This window comes from Eptatretus burgeri, chromosome 8, assembly GCF_056783735.1.
Source record: "Eptatretus burgeri isolate ZD-2024b chromosome 8, Ebu_testis_v1, whole genome shotgun sequence".
Classification (NCBI taxonomy): domain Eukaryota; kingdom Metazoa; phylum Chordata; class Myxini; order Myxiniformes; family Myxinidae; genus Eptatretus; species Eptatretus burgeri.
In genome coordinates, this window is record NC_140968.1 from 16,397,311 (window position 1) to 16,423,828 (window position 26,518).

The 26,518-nt window shown below is 49.1% G+C and overlaps 3 protein-coding genes across 3 annotated transcripts in view; all 3 read left to right on the top strand.

The window, feature by feature from the left end:
* The first annotated feature begins 8,144 nt into the window (after positions 1-8,144).
* The window catches only part of LOC147021198 (uncharacterized), a 19,248-nt gene continuing 874 nt past the window's right edge, over positions 8,145-26,518 (top strand). The window contains exons 1-4 of the mRNA XM_085893669.1: positions 8,145-8,418; positions 12,094-12,526; positions 25,620-25,754; positions 25,892-26,518. The exon at positions 25,892-26,518 is cut by the window's right edge and continues 874 nt beyond it. Of these exons, the coding sequence (XP_085749795.1) occupies positions 12,106-12,526; positions 25,620-25,754; positions 25,892-26,518 (1,183 nt within the window). The 5' untranslated portion in view covers positions 8,145-8,418; positions 12,094-12,105. The remainder of the gene's footprint in view (positions 8,419-12,093; positions 12,527-25,619; positions 25,755-25,891) is intronic.
* LOC147021199 (uncharacterized) overlaps positions 8,279-26,518 on the top strand; it is a 476,008-nt gene continuing 457,768 nt past the window's right edge. The window contains exon 1 of the mRNA XM_085893646.1: positions 8,279-8,418. The gene's annotated coding sequence lies outside the window, so the exon portion shown is untranslated. The remainder of the gene's footprint in view (positions 8,419-26,518) is intronic.
* The window catches only part of LOC147021200 (uncharacterized), a 225,160-nt gene continuing 206,956 nt past the window's right edge, over positions 8,315-26,518 (top strand). Inside the window, exon 1 of the mRNA XM_085893695.1 lies at positions 8,315-8,418. The gene's annotated coding sequence lies outside the window, so the exon portion shown is untranslated. The remainder of the gene's footprint in view (positions 8,419-26,518) is intronic.

A 26,518-nucleotide genomic window follows, 5' to 3' on the forward strand; every position in this document is an offset into this window, starting at 1 on the left:
ATTGTCAAAACGCTGTGGCCTTTGGAAGTGTAAAGGAATTCAGCTCCACTCAACATGCTTGCCAACGAAATACATCTCAATTTGGTGGTAAAAACGATTCACAACAACGGGTTTCCTTACTCATTGCTCTGCAGTCTGCATTCAACCCCTTCATTTGTCATCTCATTGACCTCATTTCATCTATCTATAATTCCAGCAATCTGTGTGTGTGTGTGTGTGTGTGTGTGTGTGTGTGTGTGTGTGTGTGTGTGTGTGTGTGTGTGTGTGTGTGTGTGTGTGTGTGTGTGTGTGTGTGTGTGTGTGTGTGTGACCGCTGTTTCTTGACAACCACTAGTCTGATCTAATTGAAACTTGCCAGGTATATTGCTGGGGACCTGAGGATGTGCCTTTTCAAGATTTGATATTAATCGGACAAGTGATTCCCAAGTTATGGCCATTTATTTACCAACCAATGACATGACACGTGCTGCGTAGGCGTGGCCGATGCGCCATTTAGTTACCAATCACAGGACACGTTGCTGCATGGGCGTGGCTGCGTAGGCCGGTGCACGGCCGGCCGCCGATGACGTCATGTGCCGTGCTGGTTACGATGGGGATCGATCGTTGCCTTAGTTACCGTGGGGTAGGAGTGCCAATGGTAAATGGCAGCGAATGTCATGCAAGCAAAGACAGGGAGGTAAACTTGATTTTATTTAACTCTGTGTGTAAGTATCACAGCAGTTGTTACTTCAATGCAAGCAATAATTTGTGGAATGATGTGAACATTCCGTACGGGCACGCACTACTTTTGGATAGTGATGACTTACTGTATTCTAATAATTTCTCGATTTCTTATCCGCATTTATCGATGAACACAATGCCCCAATCCAGTCGTTTATGAGAGCGAATGAATGGCCTGTGTAGTTGTTTGAAAGTTTTTTGTTTTTTTTGCATGTACGGCCACGCACATATGGGCACGCGAGAGCGAAGGAACGGCCTGTGTGTTTGTTGTTTCTGGCACGCGGTTTGAGTTTTTTTGCGGGGGGGGGGGGAGTGTTTGCAGGTACGGCCACGCATCTCCGGGCATGCACTAGTCTATCTATAATTCCAGCAATCTGTGTGTGTGTGTGTGTTTGTCTGCGACCACCGTTTCTCGACGACTGCTGGTCCGATCTGATTGAAACTTGCCAGGAATATTGCCGGGGCCCTGCAGATGTGCCTTTTCGAGGTTTGATGTCAATCGGACGAGCGGTTCCCAAGTTACGGTCATTTTATTGCTTTTTCAGTGTTGAAAAGGTTTATATACGGCAGCTGAAGATGTCGTTCCTCCTTCTCACCTTATCAAGCCATTTTTTCCCAAATTATTAATAACCAGACGACCACCGGTCCGATCGGATTGAAACTTGCTAGGAATATTGTCGGGGCCCCGCGAATGTGCCTTTTCGAGGTTTGATATCAATCGGACAAGCGGTTCCCAAGTTACAGCCATTTATTTGTCAACCAATGACAGGACACGGTGCTACGACATCACAAATTACGTCACAATTAATGTTTGTTTAATTATTTTTTTTTTTTTTGCACGATTGATGTCCATTATTTTATTCTTCGTTTGGTATGACGTCACAATCGACACTGGGGACCTGAGTATGTGCCTTTTCAAAGTTTGATATCGTTCTTCCTCATCCATTTCAGCTGTTTCCCAAGTGTTTCCCAAGGTTTGAAAGCTGTTCTTTCCCAAGGTTTGAATTAATTAATTAATCCCAAGGTTTGATTATTATTTAATTATGAATTTATTTAATTATTTACACCCAAGGTTTGATTTTTATTCAAATTATTATTTGCATCCCAAGGTTTGAATTTTCCCAAGGGAAACAGCTGTTTCCCAAGGGTTTGAAAGCTGTTTTTTCCCAAGGTTTGAATTAATCGTTGTGGTTGGTAGACATTTGTGAATACATTTACAGAGAGATGGGTGAGAGAGGAGGGGAGAGAGGAGGGGGGAGAGAGGAAGGGGGAGAGGGGGGTGATAGAGGGGAGGGAGAGAGGGGGGTGAGATAGGGGTGGGTGAGAGTGAAGGCGAGAGAGAGGGGCGAGAGAGGAGGGGGGGGAGAGAGGATGGGTGAAGGGGGGGAGAGAGAGGGGACGTCACAATTCTTCTTCTTCTTCATTTGATATGACATCACAATTGACTCTGGGGACCTGAGTATGTTTCCCAGGTGTTTCCCAAGTTATGGTCATTTATGATACGGTTGGTCCGATCTAATTGAAAAAATGCCCCAATTCAGTCATCGTTTACGAGAGCGAAGGAACGAAGCTGCACATACTGGCACGCACCTATGGCACGCACCTACGGGCATGCACCTCCGGGCCCGCACAAGTGTTCATAATGATGGTAAAAGAGGCTGTGGGTTAACATCGTTGCTTTTCTGTGTCATTCCAGATTGAACATCTGAAAGAATCCTACTAGCCAACTTAAGCAATGGCCAGTTCAGAGAGTCAGGTATTAGTGCAACTTTTACCTGTAAAGAGACAGAAGTTGACTAACTTTCACAAGTGCATAATTTGTCAGATGGACTCAAACGACACACTGAGGAAAGCCCGAGATACCTCCATACAGACACTTGTTGCAGCACTGGAACTCCGACGAGATGAAGTATAAGAACGTTTAAAATCACATTTTGATAGCTTGGCAACTGCGGATGTTAAATGGCACTCAAATTGCTGCGAAAAATGGACAAGCAAAGAAAACCTGCATTACATGCAGAGGAGAAGATCTGCATTCTCACTGACACCAGCAGAAGAATCTAAGATTGGCACACAATCTGAAACAAGTTTGACTGAGACCTCCAGGGTATCCAGGTCCCAGTCAATGTCCACTGACTGGAGCATGTGCCTCTTGTGCAAGAAGAAAACACACAGAAGGGTAAAGGAGATGACCATGGTCAGAACTTTCCAAGCTTTTGAAACTATTGAGCAAGCAGCGAACGCAAATGGCGATGATGACATGTTACGGACTACTGGTGCTGTCAATAATGATCTAGAGGCAGCAGAAGCTCGATACCACAGAGCTTGCCATGCCTCACACATCAGCAAAGCTAATCTGCAGTATGCTGGCTTCCATGAAGGGAGACAAGAAACTTGTTACGATACGGCATTCAAGCAATTGGCTGAATATATCTCTGCTGACCTGAATGGTGGGAAGGACTTTGATATGACAATTCTTCTGGTATGGGCAGATACAATCATTTTCTGCGCGGACAGGGAGTGGCAGTCGACAGCTACACTACCCAGCGACTCGAACTTCGACTAAACAAACACTTTGGAGATGACGTTGTCTTCCATAAGCCATATGATCTAAGTAAGTCCGAGCTTTTGTACTCAAGCTCCATATCTCTTCAAGATGTCATCAACTCTGCCTATCAGTGTAACACTGCAACAGCTACGGGTGTACCAAGAAAACAGCCCTCAACAGTGATGGATGATTGTGACAGGGTGAGTCTGCTTTACCGCACTGCGAAACTCATCAAGTCGGAGATCAATGAATGCCAAGGCATATCAGTCCGACCACCTAATGTCATGGATCAAACCCTGACAAAATCCAAATCTGTGATACCAGACAGTCTTTACTGGCTACTACACTGGGTTATTGCCAAACCAGAAAAGGAAGATGAAGATGAGTTTTCAGCACCAGAATGTAGCAACTCATCAGATGAAAGACATGTTTTGATGCTTGCTCAGGAAGTTGTACACTGTGCGACTCATGCTACAACTAACATGCCCAAGCATGTGGCCCTGGGAATTGCAGTTCGCCATATGACGAGGTCAAAACAGCTCATTCCCCTGCTGAGCAGAATCGGCCACTGTTACTCCTACGATGATGTTGAGGCAACGAACACAAGCCTTACACAGGAGATCTTAGCCAAGAGCGACATCTTTGGTACGGTATTCCCATCAAACATCTCCACAGGCGTCTTTGTCCAGATGACAGCAGACAATAATGACATGACTGAAGAGACTCTTGATGGAAAGAGGACAACTCATGCCACTACAGCAGTCCTCTATCAACGAGGGCACTTTGGTCCAGTCCCCGAGCCGAGGGTCTATTCAGACCAGACAGAAAGGAAACGGACACTTGAATCCACTGGGATGTGCCAATCCATCAGAGAGTACAGTGCATACAGAAAGCGGCCTGCTGTTACCATTTTCGCCAGGAAGATACAAGCTGAGTGGTTCAAATGCAATGAAAGCTTGCATTCGGCAGCCTGTAAGATGGATCTTCATTGGGCATTGATAAAGTTGACACCAATGAAGCTGTTTGAGGTGGAGGGAGCTCTTCGCCACAGAAAAACAAAAAGTACCCAGCTGGAGTGGCTTCAATGCTGTGGTACACTCCTCGCTCTGACTAATGTGCTTCTGTGATGTTATGCACAGCTCCCAGTGTCTACCATGATAACTATTATCATCCACTATGATGAATGAGTAGCTTCCCTGCTTCCAGAGACAACTATTATACTCGGCTTTCACTAATGTACTTCCGTGTTGCCAAAGACGACGATTATGCTCGGTTCTGATGTATGTGCTTCCATGTTGCGAAACACTAGTAAAAGACGAACGCTAAAAATAACAGTTGCAGTTTTCTTTATGTGTGCCTCTGTATGTATATGAATTTCTGCAGAACAATACTTCAGCGTTTGATTTCCAAAATGTATACATACCAGTAGTCATTGAGAAACACCGTTCACCTTCATATGAGAACACAATTAAAAATGTCAGAAACTTTGAATTAGTGTGATATTTTAGCTTTGGTGATGCCATGGCAAAGGCCATTTTCAAATAACTGTCCATACTCTGATAGAGAATTATAATAGGAAGCCAATGATAACTCATTATTGAAAATTGGTTGTCCAGACAAAGATATTGTTGCGGATTCGCGCCCGCCGGCGTGCGAACGGCCACGTAACTCGAATCGCGGCATGTCGCCCACCGGACGGACAATCCCGTCGTGACCCTCTCGGACTAACGCCGGGAACGAGTCACGGGTGGGCCTTTCGGCCTCACCACGATCGTGACAATCGGCCCCCCGCGTGGGATAGGGTTGCTCGCCAAATTCGACCTACCTAAGTACCCACACGGAGGTTAGACCGGGCGATCGCACCTCGCCGCAGGTCGACTTCGGACACGGGCCACTTTAAGCGACCCGTTCCGTACTATCGGGATAACCGAGTGGTGTTATCGTCAACCTCGACGGTTCGATTGATTATCGGGCGTTTTTAGCCCACGACCAACCCTTTACGTGAAGTAAGATGGAGATTCAATTAAAGAAAAGACGAAGCGAAACGGGAAAAACAGTTCAACATAAAGCACATTTATTCCGCGGCAAACGGAAAGCACACATATACAATTATACACCAAAAGCAAATGTAAAAGTGACACGACAATTCTGCACAAAAAGCAAATGTAAAAGTGACACGACAATTCTGCACAAAAAGCAAATGTAAAAGAGAAACACAATGCAGATCTACTACCGACTACCGAGCACACGGCAACACTTATACAGTTTTACTTCACAGACGGCGCCGACAACACATATACTCAAAGCAAAAGAAAAAGGGACCACCCTCAACGATGAGGGGGGGCAGACGGGCCTGGGGCCGAGACCGCGTCGAGCCTACCCGTCTGGTGATGAGCCGCAAAATGGCGGCGGCGCCCCGACTCCGCGGGCCTCACTGGCACTGCCTGGAATGGGGTGGGAACGGGGCCCCCTTCTCACACTATCTCAGCGCGGGGGGAAACAGGAGGGGGTGTTGATGCTCGGGGGAATGAGGATATCTTGCTGGCTTGGGTCCCGCGACGAGCGACTCCACCACGACCTCGGTCGCGTTACCGGCCTCCCCTCTCCGCAGCTCCCCAACTCTGACACGAGCGCAGACCTCCACAAAGATCCTTGGCTTCTCCAGCCTCCCCGGACCCCGACAGACACTCTCTCGACTGCCTTCGCCGCCGCCACAACTCTCCAACTCTCCCACTCTCCACTCTTCTCAACTCCGTCCAACTGCTAACTCTTCCCAACTGCCTCGATTTGCTCCGCGCTCGACGCTTTATAGTGCGACAGGAGAAATCATATGCAGATTTTTGGATCAGGAATCGCTCGGGGGCGGAGCCACGCTCCCCATTGGACAGAGGAAAAGTGGGCGTGAATGATTCTTGATCCGCGAATCTGCATATAGCGATTATACTCCGACGCACCTGGAGGCAGGGCCAAATCGCCCCACGCTCGCTGATAGGACGGAACAGAAGTGGGCGTGAATTGTTCTTGATCCGATTTCTTGGAAAGGCTGGTGTTTTTGCACCCGCTGCTCGGTGCGCGCCCTGTACGAGTCCAGGATCGGTGCCCACAAGCGGCGCGGGAATGGCGGTGATGCGATGGTTGCGAGAGCGAGATGTGACGGCAAGGGTCGTGGCTGTTGGCGTTGTTGTTGTTGTGAAGCGGCGTTGCGGTTGGTGGTTGTTGTGTGATGGCTGTTGAGACGTGGTTGGTGGTGGTTGTGGTGGTAGTAATGGCGGCTGGTCCAAAATAAAGAAAGTAAAAGAAAAACGGCTGTCTAAAAGGGTCGCAGCCCGAATGAATAACATTTATTCCCTCTAAACAACTGGTTTGGGCCTAACTACACATATACTTACAGAGATATCTCACCTACGGGACCTGAATGGTGGTTTGCGAATTTCGTCAACCACAATATTCACGTTTACGTTACCTCTCCCCCTAAATTTTGCAAGCCCACATTGACCCTCTTGGTAAGTACCCTTGGTATGTATAATGGCCTGTAGAATTTTAATGATATCACAATTTGAAACCACATACGACCTGGAGGTGTTCTATCGGGTCTATTGTACAACTCTGTCAAGTCAAACATTTTCTGTAGGGGGTGTTGAACGAATTTCCTTATTTGGCCTCATATGAGAAATGGCTGCTGGACTATAATGCCACTCCACACGAACGACTGTTTTGCTACCAGCGGACATTCTATACCCACCTGGTTGGCTTCTCCTGGCACTGTTCTGATGAGGGGACAAATACGCCAGAGCAAGTATGATCCCTCGGTGGATGAAGTCGAATTCATTGACGCAAATCTGGAGAATGCCCACGTCAGACTTTCTGATGGCCGGGAGACCACTGTATCACTGTGACATTTGGCACCTTCTGGTGATGTTCCACCTGGGAACGTGATGGGTGATGCTCTACCTGTGGAGCAACAGCAGGCTGGTTTCGAAAATGGAGAGGAAACACCGAGCAATTCTCCTTCAGCAGAGAAACAGACTTTATATGAGGAAACGAGTGCAACTGAACCCTCGTCATCAGTTAAACGGTCCCCATCGCGGCTGTACTGTATGGGCGTAGCCTGAGTCGCGGTTGGTAGTGGTCACGTGGTTGGGGCTTCATATGTCACGACTCGCCCACTGGGGACTTGTAGTACCAGTGGCGTCAGAAGCATCATGGACTGTCATTAGCAGTGTCCTGTGGGTCGTGTGCCTGTAGAGTGCATCGAGTACGTAATAAAGCGGAGTTACGGGCATCGTACGCTCACACTCTCGCTCGTGGCAATAAAGCAGGGTTGTGCTATCCCCTGGCTCGTGTCTGCCTCCGCGCACCTCGACCACGACATTACAGCGGTGATCTGAACGGATCAGACGCCATGCTGAATATCTTAGGAGATATTTGGTTGAACTTTAAAGGGTGGGTGAATGTGATGAATCTTTAAAGTGTTGTCGTTGTCGTTGTCGTCGCTGTCGTCGTTGTCCTCGTTGTCGTTAGCTGTGAGGAGATCCGGGGTTTCCGGTGTCTTCGTTATGTGATTCGGTGAGACGTTCGTTGATCTCGTTTAAAGTAATGTATTGTGTTTACCATGAACTGTCTTATTACGATTGTTAATATTTATACTTGTGTTTTGTTTCTGCTTTCAGATATCACCTTGATTGGGTGAATTGAAGCCTCCATCGTGAAATCGGCTTGTTTCTATTGCACAACAATGACGGAATTAAGGGTGGAGCGGCACACGACGACTGGGCGTGTCCTCTGATTGGGCGTGTCCTCTGATTGGGCGTGCCCTCTGACTGGGCGTGTCGTCTGACTGGGCGTGTCGTCTGACTGGGCGTGTCGTCTGACTGGGCGTGTCCTCTGACTGGGCGTGTCCTCTGACTGGGCGTGTCCTTCGCAAGTGGTTTGAGCTTCCGGGGAAGTGGGGCACGAAGAGAGTGAGGCCTGTGGAAGAAAGCAGCGATGAGTCGGAGGTGTGGAAAGGACTTCAGGCTCAAGAGGAGACAAATGATAAATTTGCAATAATAATCTCGTCTTTGAAAGGAACCAAACCATCGATTTTCGGCAAAACTTGAACCGGAACTCGAACTCAGGTCCACGTGGTCGAGGAGGAACTGATCGAAGAGGTATTTTCGGGATTCTTATTTAACACTGAGAAAGATCCGTGAACCGTTAATTTAAATATAAAATAATTTTCTGTTCCTTGATGACGGAAATGAAGGAAAGTTAAAGGAGTTTTTATTGAATGTTTGTTGAGGTGTTTGATTGTTGATTTCATGAGGTGATTTTCACTCGTTTTGTTTTATTCACATTGTTTTATATCACATCGTCACTAAACTTCCCACAACGAGGATTAAACCTCATTCTTCCTTTTAACTACAAAACTACCAGAAACCTTTTATAATTAACTTGTAAATCCAATTTGATATCGACATGAGGAGGTGTAACGAGGGGATGAGGTACGATAACCTACTTTACCTGTTCCGTGGGATATTTAACGTTCAGAACCCGAATGGAGATGAAAAACCTGATTCATAATCCAAAAACTCATAAACATCGTGTGGGTCTAAAATGTAACATCCTCGTTAACCTTCCACGGACATTCCATCTCAGGTCAATTGGACTTCACTGGGAAATCATTCCGGAAATCTCGAACTCGGAGAGATAATGCTGCCCCCCCCCCATTTCCGTGTCGCACTGCACCCACTGCCCTGCCCCCCTCATCAGACCGACCCTGCCCCCACCCCATCAGGCTGACCCTGCCCCCACCCCATCAGGCTGACCCTGCCCCCACCCCATCAGGCCGACCCTGCCCCACCCCATCAGGCCGACCCTGCCCCACCCCATCAGGCCGACCCTGCCCCACCCCATCAGGCCGACCCTGCCCCACCCCATCAGGCCAATCCTGCCACACCCCGATCAAGCCGGCCCGCCGCCCTGCCCCCAGCAGACCGGCCCTGCCCCCATTAGACCGACCCTGACCCCCATCAGGCCGACCCCCCATCAGGCCGGTCCCGCTGCCCGGCCCCCACCCCCATCAGGCCGGCCCCGCCACCCCGCCCACCCCGATCATGCTGGCCCTGCCCCCCGTCTGGCTGACCCTGCCCCACACATATCAGACCGGCCCCGCCGTCCTGTCCCACCCCGATCAGGCAGGCCCCGCCACCCTGCCCCACCCTGATCAGGCAGGCCCCGCCGCCCTGCCCCACCCCGATCAGGCAGGCCCCGCTACCCTGCCCCACCACGATCAGGCAGGCCCTGCCCCACCGCCATCAGGCCGACCCTGCCCCCCAGCAGGCCGACCCTGCCCCCCAGCAGGCCGACCCTGCCCCCCATCAGGCCGACCCTGCCCCCATCAGGCCGACCCTGCCCCCATCAGGCCGACCCTGCCCCCCATCAGGCCGACCCTGCCCCCATCAGGCCGACCCTGCCCCCATCAGGCCGACCCTGCCCCCCATCAGGCCGACCCTGCCCCCCATCAGGCCGACCCCGCCCCCAATCAGGCCTACCCTGCCCCACCCCCATCATGCCGGCCCCGCTGCCCTGCCCCACCCCCATCATGCCGCCCCCCCCGCCCTGCCCCACCCCAATCAGGCCTGCCCCACCGCCATCAGGCCGACCCTGCCCCCCCAGCAGGCCGACCCTGCCCCCCATCAGGCCGACCCTGCCCCCATCAGGCCGACCCTGCCCCCATCAGGCCGACCCTGCCCCCCATCAGGCCGACCCTGCCCCCATCAGGCCGACCCTGCCCCATCCCGATCACTCCGGCCCCACCGCCCTGCCCCACCCTGATCAGGCCACCCCCCATCAGGCCGGCCCTGCCCCCAATCAGGCCGGCCCTGCCCCCATCAAGCTGGCCCTGCCCTCCATCAGGCCGGCCCTGCCCACAATCAGGCCTACCCTGCCCCCCATAATGCCGGCCCCCCGCCCTACCCCACGCCATCAGGCCAGTCCCGCCGCCCATGCCCAGCTCCACCCCCAACCAGCTGACCCAACCCCACCCCCCAACAGGCCGGACCCACCACCCTGCCTCACCCCCATCATACTGGGATATCACCAGGGTGTTGAAATACAATAAATTAAAAAAAAAAAAATTTGTTGCTGGGAAAAGGGTGTTTTGGGACGAAGAATATACAACATCAACCACACAGTATCCCTTGACAAGACCCAATCTGCGACACCACTGCCTGCATTCATTACCTCCTCACCACTGCCTGCCATCACTGCCTCCTGCCCACTGCCTGCTCTCACTGTTCACTCACCACTGCTCCTGCTCTCACTGCCCCCTTACCACTGCCTGCTCTCACTGCCCCCTTAACACTGCCTGCTCTCTCTACCTCCTCACCACTGCCTGCCATCACTACCTCTTCACCAATGCCTGCCATCACTACCTCCTCACCAATGCCTGCCATCACTACCTCCTCACCACTGCCTGCCATCACTGCCCCCTCACCACTGCCTGCCAACACGACTCCTCGCCACGGCCTGCCCTCACTGCCTTCTCTCACTGCCACCTCACCACTGCCTGCCCTCACTGCTCCTCACCACTCCCTGCCCTCACTGCCCACTCACCACTGCTTCCTGCTCTCATTGCCCACTCACCACTGCCTCCTGCTCTCACTGTCCACTCACCACTGCCTCCTGCTCTCACTGTCCACTCACCACTGCCTCCTGCTCTCACTGCCCACTCACCACTGCCTCCTGCTCTCACTGCCCACTCACCACTGCGTCCTGCTCTCACTGCCCACTCACCACTGCGTCCTGCTCTCACTGCCCACTCACCACTGCCTCCTGCTCTCACTGCCCACTCACCACTGCGTCCTGATCTCACTGCCCACTCACCACTGCCTCCTGCTCTCACTGCCCACTCACCACTGCGTCCTGATCTCACTGCCCACTCACCACTGCTTCCTGCTCTCACTGCCCACTCACCACTGCCTCCTGCTCTCACTGCTCTCACAGTGTATTGTGGTGGCCGGAGTGCAAATACTGCCACCAAACTCCAAGGCAAGGTAATCAACTGCTTGAGGACGTTCACAGATACAGTTGGCACCAGATATGGATGGCCATTGGCTCATAAGGAGCTCCTCCACCCTTTTGGTAGGTTTTGTATTTAATGCTGCTGGGAGTCCATGAAAGGGAAATGAAGAAGAAGAAAAGGAATAAGAGGTTCTTCCCGACCATGGCTTTTCTGCTTGTTTTGTCCTTATTTTGTGCAAACGTGGTGTTATTTTTGATGCATTACAATTTTGCTCATGGACTGATTATTTGCTTTCTCATGAAACAATAATGAGAGAGCAAGGCAGGGGAGTTGAGGTGAGGGGTTCTTTCACCCTTTATTCTTTTGGTTCTTTCATCTTGATTGCAGTGGCTGCTGGTTGCATCATTGCTGTGCCACTGATGTGGAACCACCTGTAAATTTGAGAAGAAATTTGGAATTTGGGCAGCGTGCCAGTGATAGATTGACTACTGTTCAAGGAAGTTGCCATGGGATTTTTAATATCCACCAACTAATGCTGTGAGAGGGGATGCCCAGTTAAACGTTCCTCCGAAGGATGGCAAACACATTGATCCCTTTTCCTGTGGGTGAAACACCACGGCGACAGTTTATAGCAGTGTCGGGATTCAAACCCAAGCTAGAAACTCGGGGGCAAGTGTGCCTTCCTCAAGGCCGTTCTACCAGCGCACATGGGGTGAACAAACTGGCTGTAAATCCCTGCATTGATTGGATAAAATACAGAGTCCAGAAAATAACATGGATAAACTTTCCTTTGTTAACACAAGCATTGTGTCCCTGGCAGGTCATCGGTGAAATGGACAACTTCTTGGAATGGCTCCAATCACATGGTCTGAGAGCAGAAACAGCCCAAGCAGTGATCAGTATACTTGGAATTGAGAATCAGAAGGTTCTTCGAGCTTGTACAGACTCCGATTCATTGCGAACAGAGCTCCTCTCTCTCGCCAAAGAGAAATTTAAATTTGCAATGTATGCTGACTTCTGTAAATTTGTGAAATCTTTTTTGAAGCCGCAGGTTGTCCAGCTTGTAGGCTCTTCTCTGTTGGGAAGTCTATTCGTCAACTTGGAGAATGTTATTCGAGAACTTTCCAGTTTCTGCCAAAAGTTTCGTGGTTTCCAGAAGGTGCAGCTGGAAAATGTTCCTGGTTTCCAGGGAATCGGTTTCAGTGATGTCTGCAACCTCCACCATCATGATGATGGATTCACACCCAAGTCTGGTATGTCACTATTTTATACAACCTATCACGTCAAAAAATACCTTGATGTCAACCATTGATGTGTTTTTTTTTCTTGTAACTTATGGAATCTCTTCTGGAACAATTTTTTTTGTTGTCGAAGACATTTACATTCTTGATATGCAAAGTGAATGTTTTTTCTTCCAACTCACATTCAATTCCAAAGTGTTCCATGTTTAATTGACGCAGGCAAGATCGGCCAAATGGCCTCCGACTGTGTAAAATTTCCTTGTAACAGCACATTTAAATTATGCACATGCAGAAAGTAGTTTGTTTGCCACTGATATAGGCATGGACAGAATGAGGGACATCCCATTGGAGAAAGGATTTTGTTCACCACATAATATCTGGGCTGTGAGCTGCAACCTGGATTGAAAGATCTGTTAGGATGGAGCAGAGGCCTCAGATGTTTGAGGTACCCACATTGAGTGATGGTGGAGAAAGTTTTGCGTGGGCGTAGGCTGAGTAGGTGTGGGAGGGGATGAGGTGAAAGGTAAATTACGAGGGGCAGGACGAGTGGGGGGGGGAGTTTGAAGAGGATGGCTTCAGGGGGATGCAGAAAGAGGGGACATGAAGTGGAGCGATGCTGAAGAGTGGGACATGTGGAAGGACGTGGGCTTGGAGTCGATGTTTGAGAGAGCACGGACACGGAGGGGTGTGACTGCAAAACATCGTGAATGGGATTTGATTGTTGTGTGCAGACAACCTCTGCACACACCTTCCCATGAGTCCTATATTTCACTTTCTGAGATGAGCATCGTGGGATGGGTGGATGGCATTTTTGTTCAAAGCACAGAGAAAGGTCGACCTGTATAACCTGAGGACGGATGACAGAACCAGCGTTTCCGTGAGACAGATTTACAAAATACGCCTGTGTTGAAGAAGGAGAACAAGAACAATAGGAAAAATAAATCACAATGAAGAAGAACACGTGGAGTGCTGATGCCAGATAAAGAAGGGAAGATAAGCATTTCAATACGATTTTAAAGGAAGAAGCATTTTCTTTAATGACTGGATTGATGACAAACGAGCTGCCATTGAAATCACACCAAGTGGGTTGATTCAGCTGGTCATCCTTCTGAGGTCGGCAAAATGAGTACCAGCTTACTCGTAACATGGGCACTGATTTAACGGCGCAGCCATGCGAATATAAAAAAAAATGATGTAACCAGCAGCCACAGGCTGCATATGAAACAACATCTCTTCTCCCTGTGAAGGCTGGAGTGTCCCAAAGCAGTTTTTGAGGTCCAGTCCAATTCCTAATCTTCATGAATGATCTCTGACTCTGGAAAATCCTCTTTTGTGTGTTTCTTGGTAATCTCACTCTGTGCTGACATCCCTCTTTCTTCAGACAGGTAGCCTGCAGCATCTTCCCCCTCTCCAGACCTTGACAAAATCTCAAGAAGGCAAAACACTCTGAATATGTCTTTCAATCCTGACAAGTATTATACTCTCATTATCCCATTCCATAAGGTTTATCTGGTAACCCCCCCCCTCTCCTCACCACCCCATCTACTTTTCTAACAATCTTACTGAAGCTCATTCACTTCAAATCCTCGGTCTCACTGTCAGCCATGATCTTTTTTGCACAAACCACATTTCAAAGTTGTCCTCAAAAGTCAGCTACTGACTCTGCATCCTTTGTCATACAAAGTCCTTCCTTGGCACACCTGAACTCCTCTCCATCATCCTTTCTTCAACACGTGCAATGAACATAAATATTTGTATTGAACAAAAATATATTGAGAATGGCACTCAGTCGAGCTCATATTGTTGTGGGGCTGGGTATCGTTGGCGTGCTCGACTGCGAGAGGGAGCAGTGGAGTCGGCTCCAACGAACACACCGGAATTTAGGTCGTGACCCTCGAATAAGTCTGGAAGGCACGGGCCTCTTACAGGACCATGAATCGCCAATAATTTGACCGCGTGGAGTAGGGTTAATGGCCAATTTCAATATACCTAAGTGCCCACGCGGAAAAGCTTACCGGGGAATTCACACCCTCGACAAGCCTCGAGCGGAACGAGCCATTACCATGTGTGGCCCGAGCTGATGTTTACCGAGGCCCATCGTTCCAAATGCACAATTACCGCAACAATGGCCTTCCTAATCCCCAATACGCACCGTGGCAAACCAATGGCAGAAATGACAAAGAACGAACTGGTACCTTCAACAAGAGGGGAATTTAACAACAATAATCGGGGTATGAGGGGATCACGTAAGGGCAGAGTTGTCCGAATAAAGAAGGGTATCAAATGTACAAGCAATTCCTTAAACAATTCTACTTCGAGACAGGGCCCACGGACACACACACACACACACACACACACACACACACACACACACACACACACACACACACACACACACACACACACACACACACACACACACACACACACACACACACACACACACACAAAGACATGGACCTCGAGGTCTTTATTTCCCCTCCAGCTCGGAGGGAAGATGAGCTGAGGGAAGAGAATGTGCTGGCTACCTGGCCGCGTTCGCGAGGCTTGACGTCTGCACCTTCCCGGAGCACCAGTCGCCAAAGAATGGACCAGAGCAGCCGAACCCAGAGGAGGCGAGACGACGTGATCTCCCGTGTTGAGATGGTCGACAGATTGTAGTCATGCATTAGACGAGACGCCTTGGATGCGTGCGATGCAGTCAGCCGCAGACCCAGACAGAAGCACGCTCGAGCAGACGGGACGCAATCCTCAATCATCATTCGTCGTCCTTTTGGGGCACGGTCCACTCCCTCGTCGCCTGCTCCCATTGGGTGGATGGCGTGTCGCAGCTCCGCCTTCCTGCGAAGGACTGCCCCGGCTCTGTTCTGCGCGTTGCCCATTGAGCAGAAAATGACGCCTACCCTTATTTGGCACGCAGCCAGAACGAAACGCTTCGTGACCATTTTTGGTGCGACATCCACACTACCTGGGTTATGGAATTCCGCCCACGCACATGCCGGCGAGCGCGCAAAGAATTCCGCAAGCTGAGTGTTGTTGTTGTTGTCGTTGGGGTAAAAATCCTATCTCTAAAATAACTGTGCATCGCACATACACTTAATTACCCAGTAAACATAGGATGGGACCTGATGTGGATTTTTTTTTAACCCACCTTGTGATCGTTGAAGGATTCTACCTGGCCGAATGTGGAATCCTATTTGACTTCAGGCAGAGTTTAACGTTTTGTCCGATTTGGTAATAAAATCCTGCATAAAACCCATTGACACTGATAACTGATGTCCACACAAGTCCTTCCTTGTGAAACAATTTATTATTCTAATTATACACCATACACTTCTCACCCTCGTACAATGAACTTAAGAATCCCCATTGATTGTAATATTATTTGGTTCTATTTCATTTATTCTTACTTAAGTTAACAGTTAGACCAAACCGATTCAATTCACCTCCACATTACATCAGAGTTTTATTCTAACTTGGTACTTGGTCAGTTCCAAGGAGCACAAGCCACTGAGATTCTAATACTTCTTGCAAGCCACTGACTTGCACTGAAACAATTTTACATTTCAAAGCATTTTATACTTTCATGAGAGAGTGGTGGGGGCTATCAACCCAGATTGCAGACGTGTCCTTAAGACGAGAAGACACTTTGTACATTTTGAGGCAAAGGTTCGCTGTTTTCAGCTCAGGTCACTCCGCTCCAGACCAAGACATTTATCATCATTTAGGGCAAAAGTCTCTTGGCCAGAAAGGATAGCCAATTCAACTTGCAGCATAAAAGTTACATTTCCAAAACTCCATTTGTTACAATTTAGAATACATTAATATACATTTTTCTCCCCACAGACCCCACCGCGAAACACATACATTCCGATATAACTGATCGATTAGGACCTGAATGTTGGGTGCTCATGGCTGCCAGATTCGTATCAATAGCTCGACAAGGCTGAAAAGTTTACGTTTTGTATCACACTGACAGGCCGGATCTGGATGCGGACCTGAACCAAAATTGAATCGGCTTTTTTGATTTTTTTTTTTTTTGTACACCTTGTCGACGCTCGTATGAGGTCAGGTCAGGAATGGGAGCATCCGCCAGAGCAGCGCGTCGCTGCATCCACTTTCCACTGGTGCTCCAGGGACCTCCATTTGGAAATCCCCCAGGCAGAAGCCCGGTCCATCCCCATCTCCATGAAATGCCGATCAACCTGCTGCAAGCACGAGGCACGTGGTCGGCCCATTGGCCTGCAACACACATGAGACTCCCTCGCTGAGAGAATCTGGTGAGCAGGATCAGCGTCAGGAAAACGAACCACATGTCCATACAGCTGCAGCTGACGCTGACGCTGACGGACTATGCATTTAACAAATCTCATTTGAGTCTCTCTCAGCAACCACTCCTTGAACACAGAGTATGATCAGTGATAGCCAAGGATTCTCTGAAGAGACCTGGTACCAAAGGAATTAAGTCTCCATCTCAGATCCTTTGTCAGAGTCCAAGTCTCGCATCCATAAAGCAAGACTGGAAGCATCAATGACCTGCAGACTCGGACTTTCGTCCTCCCGCACAGGTACCGACAGCGCCACACCCCATTATCCAGTGAATCCATGACTCGTCAGGCCCGACCCAGACGTCCATTGACCTCTGACTCACAGCCGGCAGAGACATGAATATCTCTGCCAAGGTAAGTGAATCTCTTCACGACCTCAACATCTTCACCACAAACAGACACAGACAGGACAGCAGCATCCAAGATGTCACCGAAAGCCTGGATCTTAGTTTTGACCCAAGAAACCCGTAATCCCAGTGGCTCCGACTCCTCATTCACCACCACGAGGGCCCCCAAAAGGATATCTATCTAAAGCCTCCGCAAAGATTACTGTATCATCTGTGAAATCAAGGTCAGAGATCTTGACATTCCCAAACGATGCACCGCAGCATGATCTTTCTGACATCCTCCCTAAAATCCAGTCCGTACAAGTGCTGAAAAGTGTGGGGGCCAGTGCACACCCCTGAAAAACTCCAGTCACAACTGGAAATATGTCAGAGATGGTACCACCACAACTCACAGCACTCTCAGTACCAGAGGATAGTTCAGACATCAGATCGATCAGTTTTGGTGGCACCCCAAGAAGACAAGGTTCCTCCAGAGGGCATCCTGATTCACTGAATCGAACACTTTACAGAGATCAACATAGGCTGCAAGCAGCCCCTGCCGAAACTCTCGTCTGCGTTCGGTGAGGACCCAAAGAGCAAGGATACGGTCAACCGTTGACCTCTTTGGTGTAAAGCCTGACTGCTCTAGATGCTGGTGCTCAAGCAGATGGTGGCGAACCCTATCAAGAATTATCCGAGCAAAGACCTTGCCCGGCACTGAGGGTAGTTGTTGCAATCACCCCTCGGTAGTTGTTGCAATCTTGGCGATCACCCTTCCCAATCCAGAGAGGGACAACAAGGCCCCTCTTCCAGTCAGTTGGGATAATGCCTGTGTTCCAGGCAGAGCTCAGAACTGCATGCAACGACACAAATGCAGCATTTCCACCATCTTTGAGAAGTTCAGCATGGATGCCACAGATCCCTGAAGCTTTATGCCATTTCAACCGGTTCACCGCAGCCTGTGTTTGCACAAGCGAAGGTGGACCGCAGTTGATTGGAGGGTTAGCAACAGGGATTGTAACACCCCTGACGTCCAACTCGACATCTGGTGGATCAACCTGGTACAACCGATCAAAGTAACCGGCCCAGCGGGCCTTCACTTCGGACTGCTCTGTCAAGAGCCTCCCACCCACTGCTCCAACTACAGTGCACCGAGGGATAAGCTTGGATGAACGCAATGCTCAAATTCCCCTGTAAGCAGGACTAGAATCCCTTGACCACAGGTGATGGTCTACCCCCTCACAGATTCCTCGGACATAGGCCTCCTTGTCCGCCCTTAGCACACATAAAGTTTTACGCCTCAGCTCCCTGAACAGCTCAGCTCTGCCATTCAGCCTGACCCTGTGACTCTGTTCAATGGTATACAGTGTCCCTTGAGAGACAAAATTCTTCTTTGCCTGACGGTGAGTTCCAAGATATCCACCGGAAACATCAAGGACGGTGGTCTTGAAGGCACTCCACAACTCTTCAGGACCTCCAAAAGCACCCAGACTCCTCAAATCTCCACTCAGCTTGTTCGCAAGCTCCTCAGCTACCCTCTCATCCTTGAGCTTGCCAACATCCAGCCAAGGCTGGGATGGCACCATTCTCCTGGATGTAAGGTGCAACTTCAGAGTTGCTACAACAAGCCGGTGTGTAGTATTACGGAAATGAGCACTCCGGTAGATCCTGCAGTTCTGGATCATCCTCCAGCGACCATCAATGAGGACATGGTCAATCTCCTTTGCCACACCGACAGCGTTGGAATACCAAGTCCAGCAATGAGCTTGTGGGTGCTGAAACCATGAACTGGCCACCCTAAGTCCATGACTTCTTGCAAAGTCAAGGAACTTAGTGCTATTCTGGTTCATAGTTCCTGACCCATGGGGACCAACACATGTCTCATAACCATCCCCATCAGTTCCAGTCGATGCATTGAAATCCCCCAAGACAAGAAGTGTATCTCGTCTGGGGCGCTGATCAACCACAGTCTCGAGCGTGGCGTAGAAAGCATCCTTCACGGTGAGATCACTCTCCTCAGTTGGAGCATAAACGGAGACCAAGGATATGACACTTAAGGAATGACAAATCCTCAGTCTCATAATATGCTCGTTGACTGGTCTTACTTCAATTATCGTTGGAGTCATCTCATTTGACACTGCTGCAGCAACTCCTTGGGAATCGTAACTATCAGAGTGACCAGACCAATAGTAGGTTTTACCACCCACCATGATCTCACCGCAATCCGGTCTCCGAACATCAGAGAGTGCTGCAATACCGATGTCCAAACGCTTGAGCTCAGATGATAACAGACACGTGCTCATCCTCTCTTTGGGTCAGGACGTTCCAGGCACCCACCTGAAGGGACCGCCTCAGGTTAACCCAAGGAACGGACCGCCGTCTGGTGGACAACACCTCAGCACCACTCCGACACTCTCTCCCGCAATCTGACCCAGGAATGTTACCCCATGGTTTCCCTCCTATCATCCAAGATTGGGGGTCCCGAAGGCTTTGCCCCAATCCCGTCATCCGGTGAGCTGCCCTGTGAAGGGAAGCTGCACAGGAGGTACTCGCACGGAGCGGGTTTTCAGATCTCTGCATTTTTGTGTTTTGCGGAATGAAGAGTTTATGTTGGCCGGAGTTTAAATCCTGCCACGAACCTCCTTATAAGAAGTAACCCAACTGCAGGAGGATGTCCGCAGACACAGTTGGGCACGAGATATGGATGGCCCTTGGCTCACAAGGAGCTCCTCCACCCTTTGACAGGTTTTGTTTTTAATCCTGCTGGTTGTCCATATCATACACCCTCCTCACGAAAAATCCTGGTGGGGGAGAAGATTGAGTCGCCGACGAAAGTCCGAGTCTTCAGGTCGTTGGTGCTTCCAGTCTTGCTTTATGGATGCGAGACTTGGACTCTGACCAAGTATCTGAGACGGAGACTTAATTCCTTTGGTACCAGGTCTCTTCGGAGAATGATTGGCTATCGCTGGTCATACTTTGTGTCCAACGAGCGGTTGCTGAGAGAGACTCAAATGAGATTTGTTACCTGCATAGTCCTTGAGCGTCAGCTGCGGCTGTATGAACATGTGGCTCATTTTCCTGATGCTGAGACTGCTCACCATATACTCTCAGCGAGGGAGTCTCGTGAGTGGAGGATGCTCATGGGACGACCACGTGCCTCGTGGTTGCAGCAGGTTTATCGGCATCTCAAGGAGATGGGGATGGGCCAGGAATCTGCCTGGGGGATGGCCAGACTGAGGCCCCTGGAGTACCGCCGGAAAGTGGATGCAGCAACACGCTGCTCTGGCATATGCTCCCATACCTGAACTGACCTGCAGAAAGTCACAGATCTTATCTGGCCTGACCTGACATCTCGTATGAGACCTAACACACAATGCACAGCAAGGGGGCATGAGACCAGAGGGGAGGGTGTGGGAAGGACAAAACAGTGGGGAACAGAGACATTAGGAGATCTGTGGAAGGGAGAGGGATGGGGGGGGGGAGAACACGAGATATACAAGATGGACATTACAGGGACTTTCAGGAATGAAAGCAGGGAAATTGAACGAGGTGGGTTTGGGGTGGATCAACAGGAGTAGAAAAGATTGACGGTTTGGATGGGGGAAGATAAGAGGTGGTGGTGAATTGCCGTTTTGAAGACCTTGAGGGAAGAACGGGATGGAGCAGAGTGAGGGAGTTTCGTCTAAAGGCAGGAAAAAAGTGGAATGAAAGTGTGAGGTGAGCAGTAATTCGTGATTTTGGTAGGTTTACCAGAAGGGGGTTGTTCGCGGACCTTGAGCGCCCTGCAGAAATATGGTAGCGACAAATCACAGACAGAGCAGGGGGTGGTGAGACCAGGGAGGAGACTGTAGAAGACAGAAAGACCAGTGACCTGCCTGTGGTGAGAGAGGGTGAGAGGCCCAAAGACTCAGCCTCATCGTGGGAGAGACCAATGATCTGAAATGCCCTGGTTTCCAGAGCGTGATGCTGAGAATTGTGGGAGGCAGGAGCATCAGCGCAGAGTGGAGAGCCGTACTCCATCAGGCTGCGGATAAAAGCTTTGTATGTGTTCAGGAGCTCAGGTGGGCCGAGGAAGGACTTTGCACGACAGAGGATTCCCAGTCAGGGACTGGCTTTGGAGGCCAGGTTGGAAATGTGGCTTTCCCAGGAAAGATCATGGCAGACAGTGAGACCAAGAAGCTTGAATGAAAGAACTTCTTACAGAGGATTGTTGAGAAAGTTGATGGGTTTGGGGGGGGGGGGTGGGGAGTGTTTCCAAATGGTCCTTTCGGAAAGACAGTGAGAGTGTGATGTCTGGATTGAAAGACATGTTCCACGTGTTGGACCAGTTTGTGATTTTTTTTTACCCAGATCTGCAGAGAGCGAAGAAGCTGCTGCTTGCCGGTCTGAGGGATGACAGATGGTACGGCCGAGGGTTGGGTCATCAGCAGAGTTAAAGAGGGTTTTCCGGAGAGTCGGAGAGATCGAGTGATCTGGTATGAAAACAAATTGATGATCGGAAATCAGTCCATTGGAGAAGAGGAAGGATTTCGTGTCTGAAGAGATGATAGTTTCCATAACCTTGCTGATGATTGGGAGAAGGCTGATTGGTCTGTCATTGCAGGGATCTCATTTTGCACCTTTTTATGCAGGGAAGTTATGTTTGCTGATTTCCAAGCAGGTGGCAAATGACCTTCAGGATATGAGAGGGTGAATGGAACAGAGAGAGGGTGAGCAAGAGCAGAGGAGCAGGTTTTTAGGACACTTGGGCTGATGCCGTCTGAACCGGTTGCAGAATCTGAGTCAGGGTTTGACAGCAAGCTCTCCACCTTGTCAGGCGAAAAGGACGCATTCCAGGGGCAGTTGCGTGCGACTGGGTAAGGTGGGTACAGAAAGTGATGGGTTTCGGCCACAATATTTTGATGCAAACACCGCGTTTGTGCATTCAGCCTTTTCATGTGTTGTATCAGCAGTGCATCCGTTTGAAGTAAGGGAGGCGATGGAAGGGGAACACACACCAGAAACAGATTTGATTTGATGCCACCAAGATTTGGAGGAGGGAGAGAGGTTTGAGAGGGAGAGACTTGTTTTCTGGCTCTCCTGATGGTAGATGCACATTTGTTCTGTCTTAGCTTTATTGAGGAAACTGAGATGACTCTCAGGGTTTGCTTTCCATGAGGCAAAGGCAAGTTGTTTCAGGACAACTGTCTCGCCACAAGCTTCAGTGAACCATGGGCGGGAGGAAGGGTCGGACAACTGAAGATGAGAGGGGATAAATCTGTGCATGAGGGAAAGCAAGTTTCTTTGAAAGAATTACCAGAATGAGTGGATGTTGGACAAAGTAGTGATGGGAGTCTAGAAGTTTGACGGCAACTTGGAGACCCTGCCAGTCAGCTTGAGTGGAATGCCAGACTCGACGGCGGTGAGGTGGTTCTCTGATAACAGCCAGAGAGATGTCCACTTTGACAAGCATGTGGTCAGAAGAACTAATTGGAGCAGAGGAAGAACAGTAGATATTTTCAGGGAAATTTGTCAAAATCAGAACCAGAAGAGATAGAATACTGTTGGTTGAGATCCAGGTCATGAAATTGTCAGATTGTATCAGTCCCAATGAGTCGCAGAAAGCTTTTGCTGTTATGGTGTGTGCCACTTTTGCTGTGCCATGACAGGTGAGAGAGGTACCCACACCGAGCCAACTGGCATGATTACAATTGAAGTCACCACATACGAGGAAGAGAGAGTTTGGATGAGAAGATAGAAGTTGGTCCATGTTTTCAGATAGAGAGGTGCAAAATGGAGTCGTTACTGTTTGGTGGACGGTACAGCACACATATATACATGCGGTGGGAGTGGAGGGAAGTCTTAGCCAGCGGTATTCTTGGAAGTGTGGGGGAGTGAGGGCAGTGAATGGAGAGTGAGCAAGAGTTTTGATGAAGAGAGAAATTCCTCCACCAGGACGAGGCTCAGTTCTGTCATACCAGAGGAGAGAGTAACCAGGGAGAGATACTTGGGAGTCAGAGACGTCTTGAACTGTAAAAGTTTTTGGAGGCAGATTATGTCTGGTTTGTCACTGCCAACCTGCATGGAAAATCTGTAATGTTTGAGCGAAGGCCTTGGATATTTGAGGTCCACACTGTTCATGAAGAGAGAGGTGAGGAGGTTTTGGGTGCAGGGGATGTGAGGGGTGGGGGAGCGTAGAAGAAGGGAGGAGGGGGAGGTAAGGATAGTTTTTGAAAGAGTGTGGGGTTTGCAGAATAGCTCGGGGAGAGGGCCAGATGATGAAGAGTAGAAAGCGCTCTGTGGAGCTGGGGGAGAGTGGGGTGCAAGAGAGGTGGCAGAAGGCAGTTGAGGATTTGAGGATGTGGAGAGATGAGATGAGATGGAGGTGAGAGGGCAGGGGAAGGAGGCAGCTTTGTGGATGAAAAGGGTGTCGGGCAGCTTTGAGAAGGGTAAGTAAGGGGGTAAATGGTGGGAGAAAGGTGAGGGGGGGGGAGTTTTTGAGGAGGGTGAGAAGGAAGCTTGGAGGGAGAAGAGTGTGATGGTTACTTTGAGAGGGAGGACTGAGAGGGGTGTGTTGGCACTGAAGTTGGAAAAAAAGAATCGTTGAGTGGAAAGCGAGCATTCATCGCAAACTGGGTTTTTTTTATTTTTTATTTTAGGGTCAGAGTTGCGATTGAAGACATTTCTTCATGAATGCAATAAAATGGCATTTCTTGATGGCTTGTTCTTGTCACCGAGCCAACTCTTCCACAACCTCTTGAAATATCGTGCTGTGGATCGTTTTTTGTCTTCATCTCCCAGTGGTTAAGAATCACTTCAGAAATTCTCATATCCAGATCTGGATCTTCACCAAAATCGCATCAATTTGTCCTTATCATAAATCAAACCTGTCGACGAAGTTTCGCCTGAATCCGTTTGCAAAAACATGAGTGAAAATATAACCTCTGTCCACATTCGGTGGTGGAGGTGAATAAAACAAGGATAAATGTGTCCAAGAGCCGCATCCTAAAGGCAATAAAAACAACAACTTCCGATATTTCGTCACATGCCTTGATGGAGCCAATAGCGAGACCCGTCATGGAGGCTCCTGTTCATGACGAGAAAATCGTGTATTTACGAAATTACAACACATTAATTGGAAGAATCTTTAAATAGTAATGTGAACTTTTCGAAACTTTAAAGTAAATGTCCGAATATATTTAAAAGTTCATGATAGACGCTCTCAAAAGGCACCCTCAATACGAGGATGTGTACAGGTGTTTAGTATTTATGGAGATCCGGATCCTGTATATAAAAGAGCCACGTCCTCAAGGTTTTGTCTTCAGAAGAAGAACAAGAACAACAACGCGAGCTCTCTTCGAGCCAGCGTTTGCTGTGAGAGACACAGCTAAAAATACAAATCTAAACCAATTATTAGAAGACACGTATGTACAGCACAGCACTTATGCAATTCACTACTTGCCAGACTGGCGTCACAAACAGACACACGCACACCCATACAGAATGATTCGACTCTGAGGGTCTTTATTGTGGCTCTCCAGCCGAGGATGACAGTCCGGCTGTGAGCCAGGGGCGGCAGGCTTCCTGGCCGCGAACATGCGGCTGGATGTCCCCTTCTCTTGGGACTCCGGGTGGCGTCGTCGAACCAGGCAGAGCCTTCAGCGACGACAAGAAAAGCTCAGCAGCCCCGACGAGGTCGATGTTAGCGAGAAGATTTCCAAAGTGGGGAGTTGGGTCGAGGTTGATGTCCAGAACAGAGAGAGACAAAAACCTCTCAGAAACTGATCTTTATAGGCCCTCCCCCATCCAACGACCTTCTGCGCATGCGCCCTCGTCATCCCTCCCATTGGACGGGAAACATCGTGCGACTCCTTGTCCGCTCTCCATTGGACAGGCGCGCGGTGGGCGCGGTGCTCCTATCCCTCTGGGCGGAGTCTCCAGCAGGGGCATTTGGTGGCTCCGCCTACCGCTTCAACTCAGACCGCATGCTCAATGGCGATTATCTTGGATCGGAGATGGAGCATGGAAGATGCCTGCTCTCTGCCGATTGGCCACGGAGGGACAGCATGTCTGTATTGGACTCCGCCCACGCGCACGGCTGGAGAATGTTGAAGTGCCAGTTCCATGCCAAACGTGAGAATGGCGCCGTTGTAGTATGTATTGTTGTTCTAAAACAATCGTAGCACATTCACATTTAATTACCCACTAGACTAGGGAAAGGGCTATCTATAAAACACATACTTATCAAGAAAACTGATCTATAGGACCTGAATGTCTGTGTGCTCATGGCTTCCAGATTCGCAACAACATATTTGTATATTTCTCATTGGAAACACCTTGATTCCTATTTTGTAATGTCGGCAACATTATGGAGCCTCGTTCTAACAGCGGAAGTGACGTCAATTCCATATGACCTGTTGACCGGATTTATATTTGCACAGTTTTCAACTTCATGTCTTTCATTGTTTTTAGATGATGTATATCCTGTAAATGTGGAATCCAGACGACACAACGGTTCATGTGTCTCAGACACTTTAAGATTTGCTTCTGCAAAGGAAGCTTCAGTTGTTCATTTCTCAAATGGCAGTCCTGTCTGTTCTGCAACAGGTGAGCAGAAACCTACAAAATGAACATTCAATCTTTTGAATTGAAGGTTTATAAAATTTTCAAAATTGTGATTTATTTTGCATTTTGAGTTTGACAGAAAAAAAGGTAAAATAACTTCTTGCTGTTTGTTGTCGTAGGACAATCAAGAAATCCAGTTGGACAGACAAGGTCCAGGAGCAGCTTGATTGTGAAGATGTCAATTTTGAAGAAACAATACCAAGATCAAGACTCACGACCCTCAAACTACAAGTATATATCTGGTGAAAACAGCACAAAGATAAATATTAAATTAAACAAACCCAAAAAGGTGATCAAAAGGCAAATGTGTAAAATATGCAATGAAGATTTTACTTCACCAAGAAACATCAACATACACATGAGGACCCACAGAGGAGAATGCCCACACAAATGCTCTGTTTGTGATAAAGGTTTCTCTCAAAAAGGCGGTTTGAATCAGCACATGAGGATCCACACAGGAGAGCGACCTTACAAGTGCTCCATTTGTGATGAGGGTTTCTCTCAAAAAGACTCTTGGAATAAGCATATGAGGATCCACACAGGAGAGCGTCCTTACAAATGCTCCATATGTGACAAAGGTTTCTCTCAAAAAGGCAATTTGAAAACACACATGAGGAACCATACAGGAGAGCATCCTTACAAATGCTCTGTATGTGATAAAGGTTTCTCTCACACATGCATTTTGAAAATACATATGAGGTCCCATACAGGAGAACATCCTTACACATGTTCGATATGTGAAAAAG